Below are 14579 nucleotides of genomic sequence, written 5' to 3'. Positions count from 1 at the left end.
ATGTCAGTTACTAACTGAGTGATTGTACTTATCCCTATAATCTTTATCATTTTTACATATTTCAACACATTTTCATGTTTGGGGATTAGACTTGTTAGGGAATAGCTTTTGTTAGCAGGATGAGTACATGTCCTCTGACATTTATAAGTTTTGATGTAAGTATTTGGATTTTAGTTTATAAAGATATGATAGCTAGATGAGAAAATTGTATCTTTCGGAGGATTATATATATTGTATTATTTGGAGATTTAAGATTTTGTAAAGTGTAAAATTTGCAGAGGCTTTAAAGTTATTACATTTAGGTTACTATGATATTATTGCCTTACATGCTTATGGAATTTGTCTCATAAGTATGTGGCGTTTGTTAGGTCTCAAAACCTTGGGTTCAAGGCAGACAGATTTAGCGGTATCAAAGTCAGGTTAATGATTCTATGGATTTGGAGTCTTTAGTTTAATTGATGCATAGACAATGGCTTTAGAAATAAGTAGTGAGGAAAAAGAGATTAGTGGTAAAGAAAAGATTGATTGATTCGGTGAACAGTAATGCTAAATGTATAGGTTGAAGTGATTTTAGTATGAACTTTGATAAGATAAATGATTTTGGAAATCTATGGTGAGGATAAAGAAATCGGTGGTGAGGAAAAAGATTGGTTAAGTCGATAAACAGTTATGCAATGTCTATAATTTGAAGTGATTTTAGTGTGAATCGTGATAAGTTAGATATTTTAAGCTCAAGGTTATTGTGAAGAAAAAAAAATTGATGTTTGGAGGCATTATAGAATTGAAATTAGATTTTTGACCTATTGAGATTTTTGGAGTATTCTGATGGATGTTAAGTGAATCTTTGATCATGATTTAATGTGTACTTCATTGGATTTTAAATATGAAATATCAAGCTGATGTGACAGGATATTTTAAAATCTTGAGATATTTATTGGTATTAATGTCATGAATTGCCATAGTGAATTTTGTTTCCAATCTTGTACTTGTAAAGAAGTGAAATTGTGATGATTAAAAGAGGATATTTGCTCTATGTCATGATTTGTTCAATTGAAAAGTATATAAGCTTGATATTAAGAATCGATATGGTGTAAAATTTGGGGTTCGATCATTAGATCTCTTTTGGATTACTAGAATTTGTTAGTGGTTAATGTGATTAATTTGTGAATTGTGATTGTAGTGCAACTTGAAGTACAATATGAGATTCATGTAAATTATGTTTATTGGAGAACATCATTTATCATGATCATGGAAAGTTTGTATTATAGAAGTTGATTTTTGATTGGGTGTTTTGAACTACTGAAATATGTGTTGTTAAGAAAGCCTGATGTGTTATAAATGCATTGAATATGATTTCGTATTGTGGTAAGACCAATTAATAATTATATATATTTTATATTGAAATCTTGAATATGATCTCAATTTTAAAGAATATAAGAAAACTTGTGAGATTAGGTGATGCTTTTGATTGGTGGCGAAGTTTGCTTTTGACAAGAATTTAGTTAGTTGGAGTTAATAGTGATTAAAAATCTATATATAAGAATTTTTCTTATGATACATAAATTGGGTACATAGATTTTTGGATTTTGATTTTGGGAGTTGATAATGATATATTTGATATAAGAAAAATTTGGATAGTTTGATACTTGTAAGCTTTGTGGAGTGTTCAGTAGTTATATGATAGTCAATCTATGAAATTGGAAAAAAATAATATTTGAATTTTGGAGATGATTTGGACAGTTAATGATTAATATTTGAAATTTATGGTGTAAACATATTGATATGATCTATTGTATTAGTTTGATTTTGTCGTAATTTCATAACGAGGAGTATTCTGATGAAAAAAAAAATTATGGATGTTATGTATTACGTTGGCATGATTTTATCACAATTTAATGATGGTCATATAGTTGAAAAGTACTATGACCGCTAATTAAAAAAAATTGAAATTAGTATGTGATATATTTGAGGTTATTAGAGGGTTTCTTAATGTTATTATTCAAATTTGAGGTAGTATGTGGTTCTAAGTACTTGATGTGAATTGAGAATTCCTTTATGAAGAGGTTCTTGGACTTGTGACTATAGTTGTGTAAGATAATGTTATGAAGGTGTATATGCTATTCTAAGGTTTTATTGAATGAAATATCAAAGTGCGCAATGAAAGTATGATTTGGTTAAGACAAGGATTATTAATAACTTAGCAAGTAATGGGTCTATAAAACAAATGGATATTGATTGGGTAATTGGTGTATTAATGGTGTATGATTATTGATTTTGATACTAAAGTTATTTGGAGAACGAAAATAAGTTATGAAAATTATGGCGTTTTGTTGTGCTGATCCCGTTAGTAAGGAAGATTGATTGTATAAAGTGGAATTGCATTAAAGTTATGTTGTCAAGACAAGATTGAGATTTTCGAATTTGCATATTTGGAGTTTAAGGAGTTTTAAAAAAGTTTTGTACTTTTGTAATTGCATCTTGTTTTGGACAAGAATTAAGATTTCAAGTTTTGGAATGTCTAATTAGTTGGCTATATATTTATAATTATGTTGAATTGGTTACTGGATGTAAGATCATGTGAAGTTTTGATGGAATATTTTTAGATTACGGATGCAAATTCTATTAGACGAGGAACGTATGTAATCTTTGCTTAAAAGTTGGGCAATACTTGAAGCTAATGGAATTCGAATTTTGGGATCAAATTCTTTTTAAGTGGGGGAGTTTGTAATTCTTTTTAAATGTCAGATTTCTACCAAAAAAACAAAAAAGGTGCATTCTGCCCTGTTAGACCATGGAGGCCTTGGATAGTAGCTGCAATGTTTTTCCAACAACGCCTTCAAATTTGGGGAAAGGAAGATTTAATGGCGGATGGCAGGGCAAAGGTTGCTGCCAACTTCAACTACTTGTCCGATTGGGAGATGACTCGTGACAATCACCATAGAACAAAGCCTGCAATATTTATTTTCGATATCAATTCAACACCCCTTCATATTTAATATTGTATTGCAGAAGGTTCTTTCATATTTGGACAGAATATTGAGGTGGAACTCAAGTAGCAGGTTTGCACAAATTTCCTATTTTTCCCTGTTAAAATCAATTAATCTGTAAGGTCAAGGTGTTTGTCCCAAGAATTTGAAGTCAGCTACTCAAATCCTTTTCTGTTTAGCTTCATGTAGGGTCATTTGGTCAGATCAAATGCAAAGAACAATTAGCATACAATATGGAACTAAACCACAGAAACAGCAAAGTCCTACCATGTTTCCATGGGCATCACATTCAACCATCTTTTCCTCCTAACAACAATCAGGTTCAGATAATGAAAATTAAGACTAGATAGCTTTTTCAGTCATATTCCTAACTTCTTCCTGTTGTGTGTTAATACTTCAAAGAAAATGTTTTGCATATTCTGTGTCTGAAGATAGCAAAGGATCATCAAAATCATCAGACATTTCTCTAGGCCACTCAACTTGAGTTTCATTTGGGAACTCATCATGGACAATTTTTACCAACTAAAAGGGTGGTACTGAACAGAACAATATGATGACGAATAATTAAAAAGAAAAAGAACAGTAAGATGCACAGATCTGTATAAAGTTTCATAGAATTTGAACACTGTCCTTTAAGATAGATTGCTTCATAAAGCTAAGGCTCAGGATAGAGATTAAGTTACAATCTGAATTATGAACAGAAATTGCAATACCATTTGAAAACTAGTGCTGCGAAGAAAGAGATAGCTCCAGAATAACAGTGTCATTCTCCCGATCGTAAATTATGTTCATACAAAGAGGAAAAGAAATGAGAAGGTACGAGAAACTGTGAAATTATATAATCCATTTTCAATGCTCTCAAAAACATCTGTGTTCAATTCATCATACAACGACAATGGTGCTTGAAAATTTTTGCCAATTATGTTGCCTCTCTTTGTACCAATGATGGAGTGGGTGGAATCATAGTTTCATCTTTACCACTTAAAGACGACTCTTCTTTCACCACAGAGAGCTGCCGGTCTGGACTATAATATTCCTTTGAAACTATTCTAGAACTTGAAGAATTGGCTGTAAATCTCGTGGATGGGCTAGAATTGTATCCAGGTGAAGAACTAGGCCATGGACTAAATTGCCCGATCCCATCTTCACGAGGTAAAGGTGATATCAGCTGCTGGTTACCATTGTCCATTTGCTTTTTCATAAACTTATCTTCTACAATATCATAAGAATTCCCAGTGCGTGCTTCCTGAGCAAGAGCACACCAACAACAGAATAGCCACAGTGTGCAATCACTAACTGCTGGTTGACCACAACAGAAGTCATAAGCTGGCAAATTGAATCTCTTTCTCATTTGAATCCTCCAGAAGCCACCATATAGCAAACCAAACATACAAAGAACAATTCCGGTAACACTAAGAGCCTCTCTGACAGTCTCATTATCAATATTCACAGCAGCCAGGTTGAAAATCCAGAATGGAGCCATACAAAACAGGAGAAAAGTTGCAATATGTACATACATGTTCCCAAACCCAAGTCTCTCCATGTTCCACCCAAAGACACAAAAGCTACAAAAAAGAGAAAGATATGCCAGAGAAATATCATCCCAAAAGTCAAATATCCCTCCACTCCAGAGTGGTCTACTCTCAACAATTCTCTCTTCACCTCCAGATGCAAATGAATATCTCTTCTCCAATGATTGTCGCCTTAACTGCTCTGGCCTCTCACTTTCACTGATGTCAATCTGCCTCTGTGCTTCCTCATCAATTTCAGAATCATAATCCTTCCCAAGAGGGCTAACAATGGTGTAAACACCAGCCATTGCTGGTGCAGCTATTGCAACTGATACACATATTCCAACTCCAATGGCAGGTCGCTCAGATCTTCTGTATCCTAAGTTCAGACCACAAAGGGCATACTGAGCAAAACAGTTAATATGGAGTAGCACAATAACCACCATCATGTGTGCCCACTCATGGGGCTTATAGGTCCCATTCTTACAGTATATCTTTCTGAGTCGGGAAATGTCTTCTGGTTTCCATCTACAAAGAAGTACAAGATGGTAAAATCGTTTAGGGTGTTGGTATAGACACATAAGAGTAAATAGCGCATTGAGAATTTGATTGTTGACTTCAAACCATGCATCTCTCTGGGACTTCTTAGGAAGCACTGCATTCAACATTCCAGTCATGACAAGGAACAGAATAGCACCCGAGATAGCAACACACATAATCCATACAAAGAGGGCCATATTCATTGGATCCTTAATCCATTGCTTAGACATTTTCATGAGAGAAACCCAATCAATTTTTTTTGCAAAAACCCCGGTCAGGCGTTCTCGAAAACGATGACCACTTGAGGAAGCCACCAACCGAGAAACCTCATCTCTCTCTTCAGCTATACGCTTGAATTTGGCAGATGCAGAACCAAATTTGAAAAACTTTATTCTATTTGCTGGAGACATAAAGCTTCTAAGGGACCTTCTTTGAGTGTTTTCATCGTTTAGAAGCATCCTTTGTGATGTTGAAATGTGAAGAGGAACTTGTCCATTTGTATTAGTGACATAGGATTCCTCACCTTGCACTTTTTGATTCCCATTATCACTTGAAGCCATTCTAATATCCAATTTGAACTCTCAATCAATCCCAGCACTGTGCTTCACAGAGAGAAGCTCCTATGCACGAACTCTTACAGTGTAATTCTAAAACAGAAAACCAGATGACAGACGATCTAAGATTTTGCAGTCACTACCAATATTGTAGCAAAAAAGGAGGGAAGCAAGGAATCTGCAAAGCTAAAGCATCTAAAACAAAAGACTTCTATGAGTACCAGGAAGTTATGCAAAGATCAAAAATCACCAAAAGTAAAAATATTTTGATAAACGGAATTGACCCAAATCATAAAATCTACCCTACAACCTAAATCTCAGATCTTTAACTTGCACAGTATCTATTTTTGCATCAAAATTTGTTCTTTATCATCAGAAGGGTTACCAGGTGAAAGAAAAACACCCAGGAATTTGTACAGTTTCTTTCATTTAATGGGAAAATAGCATAAATAAACAGAAAAAAAAAGAACAAAAATTACCCAACCAAAAGAAAGGGAAACAGAAAACATGAAGTCAAACGTTAACGTATCTGGAAACTGACCTGATCCAGAAGAAAACTACAAGCTGATACTTAGGCTTACATATGGAAAACTGAAAAAGGAATTCATGAGACACCCTGTTTGTTTCTGATATTTTTTTAAATCGCCCTTAAAAAGGTAAAAACATTCCCTTTTGCTTTAGCAGCAGCAACATGATGTACAGATGTACTTTCAAACATGACACAACTTACAGTGAACGGCTTCTGCATCAATCCAAAAGTCATTCCGTATCCCTTGCTTTGTGAACAAGTGGCCTTGAATTGGGAGGAGAAAAGTTAATAAAAGTTGAAACGAAGTCGTTTAGAGTGTTGGATCATGTAGGGTAAGAACTTTCCATTCACATTGCAGCGTGATTTTTACCGTTTCAAAGGGGAGAGCTTTGAACAATTTAGTACTTTGGGTAGAGCTTAGTCAAATCTTACCATAATCATTTCCACTTTCATGTACATTTGGTTTAGGAATTAGTCCTCTTTATGAAAAATGGATGGAAAAAAGTTGAAATTCAGGTTGATTGAATCAAATTTGCTTTCATTTTGTACCAAATAACAAACTTGTTTGCATTTATTTGCTTATATCAGATTTGGGTTCTAACCATTATAGTTCAAATGAAGTTTCAATTAACATAAATTTAGATGTTAGATTGTTAGTAAAATTGTTTACACATCACCTTTTTTCCTTCTTGGAACCAGTTAATTGACTAATCTAATCGACATTAAATTTTAGAGTCAAGTTGTCCTGTGGCTGTGGTAGACCTTGTCAGGTGGACAAATTTCGAACAACCCTTTGAAATTTGGGGAAAGGAAGATTTAACGGTGGTTGGCAAGGCAAAGGGTGTTGCCAACTTCATTTACTTGTCCAAATAAATTAAGAAGTAAAGATCATTCAAGTGGGAGATGACTGATTACAATCAGCAGATAACAAAGCCAGCAATGTTATTTTGGATATTGAACGGGTTCAAGCCATTGCAGGAGATGAACAAGATATGTAATTAAGTTCACAAAATCAACAAGTCACAGTAGAAAGAAAAAAAATCTTGGAGATGTCCATAGTGGAAACATAATTTCCTTTTTCCTCCTACTTCATGAATAAAAAATATTAGCTCTAAAAAAGCACTTGAAATGGAAAATGGCACTAGCTGATTTCTGGTCAGCAAATCTTATCCTTTCAGAACCTGACAAACCAGATTTATTCATTATTTTATTGCTTCCGAGAATTATTCAGTATTCCTATTTTCCTTCTAATGTTTATGAAATAATGAAAACATGAAGTGCATGATTCAAATGCAATTTCACCTATAGCAGTTCTGCAAGGAACAAAGAAACTATTCAGAAAACTAACTAGCCCTCCAAAATACAGCATGAAGCAAACTGAAACTGGAGCCAGTGAGCTCATTCCACTTCTACCAGATGTCGATTCTTTGGAATGTCAATCTTCAAGGGGTGCATCAGTTTCTGGTGCAGTTTTTAACATCTGCACAACCATGGTCGGAGCTGGAATCATGTCGATTCCAGCCTCTGTTAAGGTCCTAGGAATCATTCCGGGCTTTGTTGTTATCTTCATGATTGCATTCTTGGTTGAGGTCACAGTCGAGTTCTTGCTGAGGTATACTCAATCTGGCAAAGCGACTACCTATGCTGGCTTAATGGCAGAGTCCTTTGGGTCATTCGGATCCCTTTCAGTGCAAATCTGTGTTATGGTCACTAACCTTGGTTGTCTCATCATCTATCTGATTATCATTGGTAAGCCTTTTATTTTGTTGGGATTTTCTTGGCCTCTAGTTTTCCTGGTTTTCTAGATTCTGGTAGCTTCTTCTTTTCCCTTTTCTGGGCATCTGGTTATTTGTTTTCTTCAGTTATTTGAAGCAAATTTTCACCTGTTATTCAATTTTTTTCATTATGATGAATCTATTCAATGGCTGATAAAGCAATGAAAATTGAAAACTGATGCAATCAGATGCTGTACTTTTCTCCTAGGGGATGTCCTCTGTGGCATTCAGACTGGAGGAACCTTGCACCTGGGCCTTTTACAGGAATGGTTTGGCATCCAATGGTGGAACTCCCGAGCTTATGTGATACTGTTTGTTGTGCTCTTTGTTGTGCTTCCATTGGTCTTGTTGCCACATATGAGTCAGTCAGCACATTTTCCTGGATTTTTTATACAATTGGCATCCATTTCCTTTCTCTTTTCCCTTCATTTTTTTCACTTTTATGACAGATTCATTGAGGCACACTTCAGCGATATCCATTCTCCTTGCTGTACTGTTTATAGCTATAAGCTCAGCGATGGCAATTTACGCGCTGTGGAAAGGAAAAACTCAAAAATTGAGATTGCTACCGGACTTTGCCAATCAAGTGTCCATCTTTGATCTGTTCACAACTGTTCCAGTCCTTGTAACCGGGTTCGGATTCCATGTCAACAGTAAATACACTCTCTCTTAGAACTGCAATTCTCAATTTTCTTTTCACAAAAGCATGCTCATTTGCTAACTGGCTAGCTTCAGCAACCAGCATTGCAACTCTATTTTACTATGCACTGATATGCTATGTAGCATGGAATCAAAATCCTGGAAGTTGGAACTTAAAATCTTGAAAATGTTAAGAGTTTTGGCTAAGAATTAAAATAAAATGCTAGATACATTTGAGAATTAGTTGAATTGCCTTGTGTCCTGATGGAAAGACTTTGGATGAATGAATGCAGTTCATCCAATAAGAGGAGAACTTGGTAGACCTTCTGATATGAGCTCTGCTGTCAGGATTTCTTTAGCAGTCTGCATAGCTATTTACTTCTCAATCGGTTTCTTTGGGTACCTGCTCTTTGGGGACTCCATCATGGCGGATATGCTAGTGAACTTTGATCAAAATTCTGATTCTGCAGTTGGTCAGGTAGTGAATGAAATTGTTCGATTAAGCTATGCAATGCACCTAGCTCTTGTCTTTCCTGTAATGAATTTCTCCCTGAGAGCTAACATAGATGAGCTCCTCTTTGCAAAGAAGCCTGTTCTGGCCAGAGACACCCCGAGATTCGCAATTCTCACCTGTGCATTGCTTGCTGTTACATACATATTCGCCATAGCCATACCAAATATTTGGTACTTCTTTCAGTTCTTAGGATCAACAACCGTTGTTTCCCTCTCATTCATTTTTCCAGGAGCCATAGTTCTCAGGTATCATTTTCAAATCATTTTGAATAACTGCAAATTACTAGCTTCTTCAATAAAGTCATCACTAAACTAAAAAAAATCAATATCTTGACAGGGATGTTCATGGCATATCGACAAGAAAAGATAAGATCATGGCAATTTTGGTGATCATCCTGGCTATTGTGACAAGCATGATAGCCATTACGACCAACTTGTGGAGTAGTTAAAACAGAAAACAAAATCATAAATAGTTGTTGCATTGAGAGCAGATCTGCAATGTTACAGAATTGAAGGGGAAGTAAAGGCCAGAGAAGCAGAATATCTTTTGGGGAAATGGATATCATACTTGGCCAGCTCACACCATGATCTCTTCCTGATTTGATTGCAGCATAAAATAAGAAAAGATATCAATGTCTTTGATCAGTTGATGATGCCAATTATACATCTTTGGACATTTAGATATTCCTTCTTCCTTCTGAATAAAACACAGGCTCACCCACCACAGATTTACTGAATGTTTTTCCTTTCTCTTAAGGCTAAAAATGCAGTTACAAAGGAGGGGAATAGGGAAAAAGATGATGAACTCATGATTAATCACAACCCCCATAATTGAATTGACTGTTACTATTTCTAATTATATATCCCTAAAGGAGAACTTTATAAGTTTATTTTCCTATTGAAAGTAGGTTTCCCACTAATTTACAAAAACCAATATTACTGAAATTCATAAAGGTTGCCCTAGATCAATAAAAGAAGTTAAAAAAAAGTATAAATAACAAGAAAAAAACCAGATGAACAATCTGTACTTTTTGTTGTTGTTTAGAGTGATAATTGCTTGAATGACTCCAAAGAATTAAAGATGAAAAACCTTTTCCTAGTGGGCTGCTAGATGCTCCGATCTTCAACCTCTATGAAACGGCACATTTTACTCATGCAAAAGCCAAACCATTTGAAATCCCACCCACTTGCATTTCATCTCCATGTGACAATAAATGTATCTTTCTGCACAGATTTCTATTTTAGTCAAAAGTAATATCAGTTTCAGCTTGCTTGAAAAATTGTCAGTGTCCACAAATCCATATAATATGCCACACTAACTTAATGTTATGCTGATGAGCTTGGAGTAGTTAAGGTGAATTAATCAGATGAATTGACATGTTTCAGACAATTTTGCTGAGTTTTTAAGAATTAACAAGCCTGTTGATTGGCGGAGCCACATAGCCAGCCAGATGAGACCTTGGTCCTCAACCAGTAGCATTTTGGCTTCCCAGGGGACCACATCACATCCCATCTCCTGCTTTTGCGTCCACATACATTTTCCTGTACGTTCAACGCATCTTCTGTCTATGTACATTCATCAGTTTCGCACGACAGCTTCACCCCACTCCAACCTGTCCTCTAATCTCAGCAGAATTCTCCATAATCTGATGAGTAATCTAATTCCATACTTACCCTTCATTAGATTGTCCTGAATTAATCACATGGACTGTCACCTGATGACATTTTTGTCATTTGGACTAACCTACCACGGACCCCATCATATGTATATAGACAAATCCGATGTGTAATTATTAACAACAAGACAACAGATTATAATACTTCCTCTATCCGGAAAAGTCTCATCGTCTAATATGTCGCCCGTGTCCGGAGAAAATGTACCGCTGCTTCCGGAGAGTAAGCAGCCAGCAAAGCATGCATCTGTGCCTGGTGCTGTGTTTAACGTGTCCACCAGCATTATTGGTGCCGGAATTATGTCAATCCCGGCAACACTCAAGGTGTTAGGTGTGGTTCCAGCATTTCTATTGATTGTGGTTATAGCTTGGCTGGCAGATATCTCAGTTGAATTTTTGATGAGGTACACACATGCCGGGGACTCGACTACGTATGCTGGTGTCATGAGGGAGTCATTTGGGAGGGTGGGATCGGTCCTGGTGCAAATATGTGTCATGATGACCAATCTTGGATGCTTGATCATTTATTTGATTATTATAGGTACGTCCTGGATTTTGTTTTGGTGATAATCTTGACTGATATAGAACAGTTGTAACTTATATGATTAGGTTTCCAATGAACTATGAACTCTCATCATCGGTAGCAGGAACACTGGATCGATCCCCTCTCCTTGATAGAGACTAGCTCCATGCTTTCCGCATGATGCTTGGCTTTCCTCATTTTTCTGATCTTGAGAACATTTTTCTCTCAGGGGATGTTCTATCGGGAAACCAACCAGAAGGATCAGTTCACTTGGGTGTTTTGCAACAATGGTTTGGCATTCACTGGTGGAACTCGCGTGCTTTCGCTCTCCTCGTCACCCTTGTCTTCATTCTGCTTCCATTGGTTTTGTTCAGGCGCGTAGGTCAGTATGCTCCAAAAGACATATTATCTCTTGTACTCTTTCTACCAGCCAAATAAAGCATACCTTGACAAATTGGACTTAATTTGCAGAATCATTGAGGTACAGTTCTGCAATATCAGTTTTTCTTGCTGTGCTGTTTGTTGCCATAAGTTCAGTGATGGCAATTTTGGCACTCTTGGAAGGGAAAACGAAGAGCCCGAGACTGCTGCCCGAATTGGACAACAAAACTTCCTTCTTTGACCTCTTCACTGCTGTCCCAGTAATTGTAACAGCTTTCACATTCCATTTCAATGGTGAGTGCACTTTGGCCTTCTTATAAGTAGTTGTATACTTTTATGGGAGTTAATATTGTGACACATTTGCTAAAAACTAAGTCAATTCTTGTTCCAAACATTCTCATTCATTCTTTTAATGAATGTTCGCAGTTCATCCAATTGGCTTTGAGATGGACAAACCTTCTGATATGATATCAGCAGTCCGAATTTCATTGGTTCTATGTGCTGCCATATACTTCACCACTGGGGTCTTTGGATACCTTCTATTTGGTGATTCAATCATGCCGGACATACTTGTCAATTTTGATCAAAATTCTGGTTCAGCAGTCGGCTATTTACTCAATGACATAGTTCGATTGAGCTATGCATTTCACCTCATGCTGGTGTTTCCCCTTTTGAACTTCTCATTGAGGTCCAACATTGATGAATTCCTTTTTCCAAATAAAACTCTTCTGGCCAAAGATAACACCAGATTTGTGTCCCTCACTCTTGTCCTGCTAGCCTTCAGTTACTTGGCAGCAATAGCCATCCCTAACATATGGTACTTCTTCCAATTCGTGGGATCAACCTCTGTAATCTGCCTCGCCTTCATCTTCCCTGGCGCTATTGTTCTCAGGTATTCTTTCTATCTGAGCACTTGAATGCATCCAATCTATAGTTACACATACAGTTCTCTTCATAGTCTGGTTTTTATTTCTTTTCCTTTACAGGGATGCTCATGGCATATCAACGACAAGGGATAGGATTTTGGCAGCAGTCATGATAATTCTGGCTGTAATAACAAGCACAATCGCCATTTCTGCCAACATATACAGCTTTTTTGCAGAAAATGAGTCATGACTTCTTTCCCCATTCTTTTTTGGCAGAGGTACTTGTATTGTAGTGTGTCATTTGTTTTGTTGTTTGTTTCATTAAAAATTGAGCAGCTTAAACTCTTGGTGTCCCCAAAACAGTCAATTACATTATATTTATTTGTTGATGAATGAATTTCAGATAAGAATCTCAGCGAAATCAGTCTTGCAAGAGTTCAGTCTTTTGCTTTCTGATACAGATACTGTTGTGGATTTGTTTGACAGATAAATATCAATTAGCTGCACTGTATAGCCTTTATATTGAAAGTTCAGGGGAAGATTAAGTTATTAAGACTTGTTTACTTTTGATCTTTGAAAAAAAGGATTAAAGGGAGGGAAGATGTTTCCTTAAATATACGATAATATCTTAAATTAAGAGATTAACTTAAAATACAATGCAATTATATATAATAAGGTCTGCATTAACAAGCACAACATATTGGACAAAGTAAAAAAACAACCAGGAATTTTGGTAGAAAAGAAAGAAGAAACTTCAGATAGCACGTAACATCATGTTACTCTCCACAAGGATCATAACCAATGCAACAATGAAGGCATAATCCACACCAGGACAAACCTTAATCCTGAAATCCTCTTTTGTACCCTGGCAGAAGCTTTTCCATGATAAGTTGTAATTCACCTGCGCAAACATATTAATACCCTGGATTAATTTTACTGTTGGGATTTTTTGGAAAGAAAATGAAAAACAGGATGGAACTGTTAAACAAGTTACCTCAGTAATAACAGTATCCCCTTTGTAAACTCTGGAGGACTGAGAGGGGTAAGAATCAACAACCAGGAAATTGCTGATATCTTCATTGATGTTACTTGGCAAGAACACATCAAGCCTTGTTTTCATATGGATAGAGTGTGATCGCCGCACATTTAAGAGAAGCTGACTTTTGTCTGAACTTTCACCTCTATGAACAGTTCATTGTTGACGGATGATTGCCTTATAAAACATCATAAGAATAAGAAAAGAAATAAAAGTTACGCCCTTACACCAGGTCAAGATTTACCTGTATATAGAACTAGATTAGGGCTCTTGTCGCTTCGGTTTATTCTTCAGGGAGGAAGAGAAAACTTGTACCTTTTCTCGCATTGTGAGGATAGGAAAACCAGCAGGATCACGCATGATCCGTTTCCTATGGAGTGCCTTGTAGGAGCCATCAACTTGGAGGAACAAATTTCCATTGACATCTAACAATTCGTGGTGCACATCAAAAAGGCCACGATGCTTCTTCTTGGCAACTAACTGTGATATCCAACATGTTACATCTGATGTGAATGTGATTGTTTTTTTTTTTTGAAAGGCAGTATTTATTAATCACAAGAGATCTCGCAAGAGGAGATTACAAAAGACACTTCAAAAATGCCATGCAAAAGAGTAGCAGATTAAAAAAAAGAGATCTGGTACTTCCAGCATTGAGGTACAAAGCATGACAAACAGAGGATGAAGTGAGAAATCATATTCAAAAAAAAAACATAGGGGTAGTTGAAGGTTAACCAAAATAATAAAGCCTTTGCAATGAAGGAATAGTTCATGTACTCTCCCCTTATTGGTTTTGAAAGTAGGCTTTGAAGTTTGAGTCTCTTAATACCCCTGCTTTGGCCAATCCGTCTGCAACCTTGTTGGCTTCCCTCATTACATGCTTGAAAGTGATTCTTGTGCTTTTACGCAAGAAAGTTTCAATGGCATTCGAAATATTTTTCATCCGCCAAGGGACTTTGCAGTGGTGTTGCGCCCAATTGATAGCATTGGCAGAGTCGCTTTCCACAACTAGAGAATGAGTGGCAACCCAGGGAGATGAAAAGAAGAAGCTGATT

General features: G+C 36.4%; 3 protein-coding genes and 1 long non-coding RNA gene across 7 annotated transcripts; 2 read left to right on the top strand and 2 right to left on the bottom strand.

Annotated features, from left to right (window-relative positions):
- Positions 3565-6369, bottom strand: LOC18585769. 2 transcript variants are annotated; one of them, XM_007008766.2, is made up of 2 exons: positions 6134-6369; positions 3565-5787 (listed from the first exon to the last, which is right to left on the bottom strand). In XM_007008766.2, exon 2 carries the CDS (start codon positions 5596-5598, stop codon positions 3907-3909), a length of 1692 nt encoding a protein of 563 aa, XP_007008828.2. In that variant the 5' UTR covers positions 5599-5787; positions 6134-6369; the 3' UTR covers positions 3565-3906. The 2 variants fall into 2 exon arrangements, with proteins under 2 accessions (XP_007008828.2, XP_017984915.1); XM_018129426.1 differs by having other exon boundaries at positions 3565-5778.
- LOC18585768 (sodium-coupled neutral amino acid transporter 4) lies at positions 7252-9785 on the top strand. 3 transcript variants are annotated; one of them, XM_018128641.1, is made up of 6 exons: positions 7252-7870; positions 8105-8257; positions 8346-8549; positions 8829-9013; positions 9125-9294; positions 9386-9785. In XM_018128641.1, the coding sequence occupies exons 1-6, from the start codon at positions 7489-7491 to the stop codon at positions 9495-9497; spliced, it is 1206 nt and encodes a 401-aa protein (XP_017984130.1). In that variant the 5' UTR covers positions 7252-7488; the 3' UTR covers positions 9498-9785. The 3 variants fall into 3 exon arrangements, with proteins under 3 accessions (XP_017984130.1, XP_017984128.1, XP_007008827.2); XM_018128639.1 differs by having other exon boundaries at positions 9122-9294; XM_007008765.2 differs by having other exon boundaries at positions 8829-9294.
- LOC18585767 (putative sodium-coupled neutral amino acid transporter 7) lies at positions 10848-12949 on the top strand. The gene is made up of 5 exons (XM_007008762.2): positions 10848-11262; positions 11474-11626; positions 11716-11919; positions 12052-12517; positions 12612-12949. Exons 1-5 carry the CDS (start codon positions 10902-10904, stop codon positions 12739-12741), a joined length of 1314 nt encoding a protein of 437 aa, XP_007008824.2. The 5' UTR covers positions 10848-10901; the 3' UTR covers positions 12742-12949.
- LOC18585766 lies at positions 12743-13937 on the bottom strand. The gene is made up of 2 exons (XR_001929644.1): positions 13486-13937; positions 12743-13392 (listed from the first exon to the last, which is right to left on the bottom strand). It is a non-coding gene; the product is annotated as an uncharacterized LOC18585766 (long non-coding RNA).

The sequence above is a fragment of the Theobroma cacao genome, chromosome 10, assembly GCF_000208745.1.
Source record: "Theobroma cacao cultivar B97-61/B2 chromosome 10, Criollo_cocoa_genome_V2, whole genome shotgun sequence".
NCBI lineage: Eukaryota > Viridiplantae > Streptophyta > Magnoliopsida > Malvales > Malvaceae > Theobroma > Theobroma cacao.
The sequence above is the reverse complement of the archived record's forward strand: the minus strand, read 5'-3'. Positions and strand labels throughout refer to the sequence as shown.

Bases quoted from the DNA above. Each gene is read 5' to 3' on its own strand.
- LOC18585767 (XM_007008762.2), top strand. From the start codon at position 10,902: ATGTCGCCCGTGTCCGGAGAAAATGTACCGCTGCTTCCGGAGAGTAAG. The intron at 11,627-11,715 runs GTCAGTATGCTC...CTTAATTTGCAG, and splicing joins GGTTTTGTTCAGGCGCGTAG to AATCATTGAGGTACAGTTCT. The intron at 11,920-12,051 runs GTGAGTGCACTT...GAATGTTCGCAG, and splicing joins TTTCACATTCCATTTCAATG to TTCATCCAATTGGCTTTGAG.
- LOC18585769 (XM_007008766.2), bottom strand. From the start codon at position 5,598: ATGGCTTCAAGTGATAATGGGAATCAAAAAGTGCAAGGTGAGGAATCC.
- LOC18585768 (XM_007008765.2), top strand. From the start codon at position 7,489: ATGAAGCAAACTGAAACTGGAGCCAGTGAGCTCATTCCACTTCTACCA. The intron at 7,871-8,104 runs GTAAGCCTTTTA...CTTTTCTCCTAG, and splicing joins CATCTATCTGATTATCATTG to GGGATGTCCTCTGTGGCATT. The intron at 8,550-8,828 runs GTAAATACACTC...GAATGAATGCAG, and splicing joins GTTCGGATTCCATGTCAACA to TTCATCCAATAAGAGGAGAA.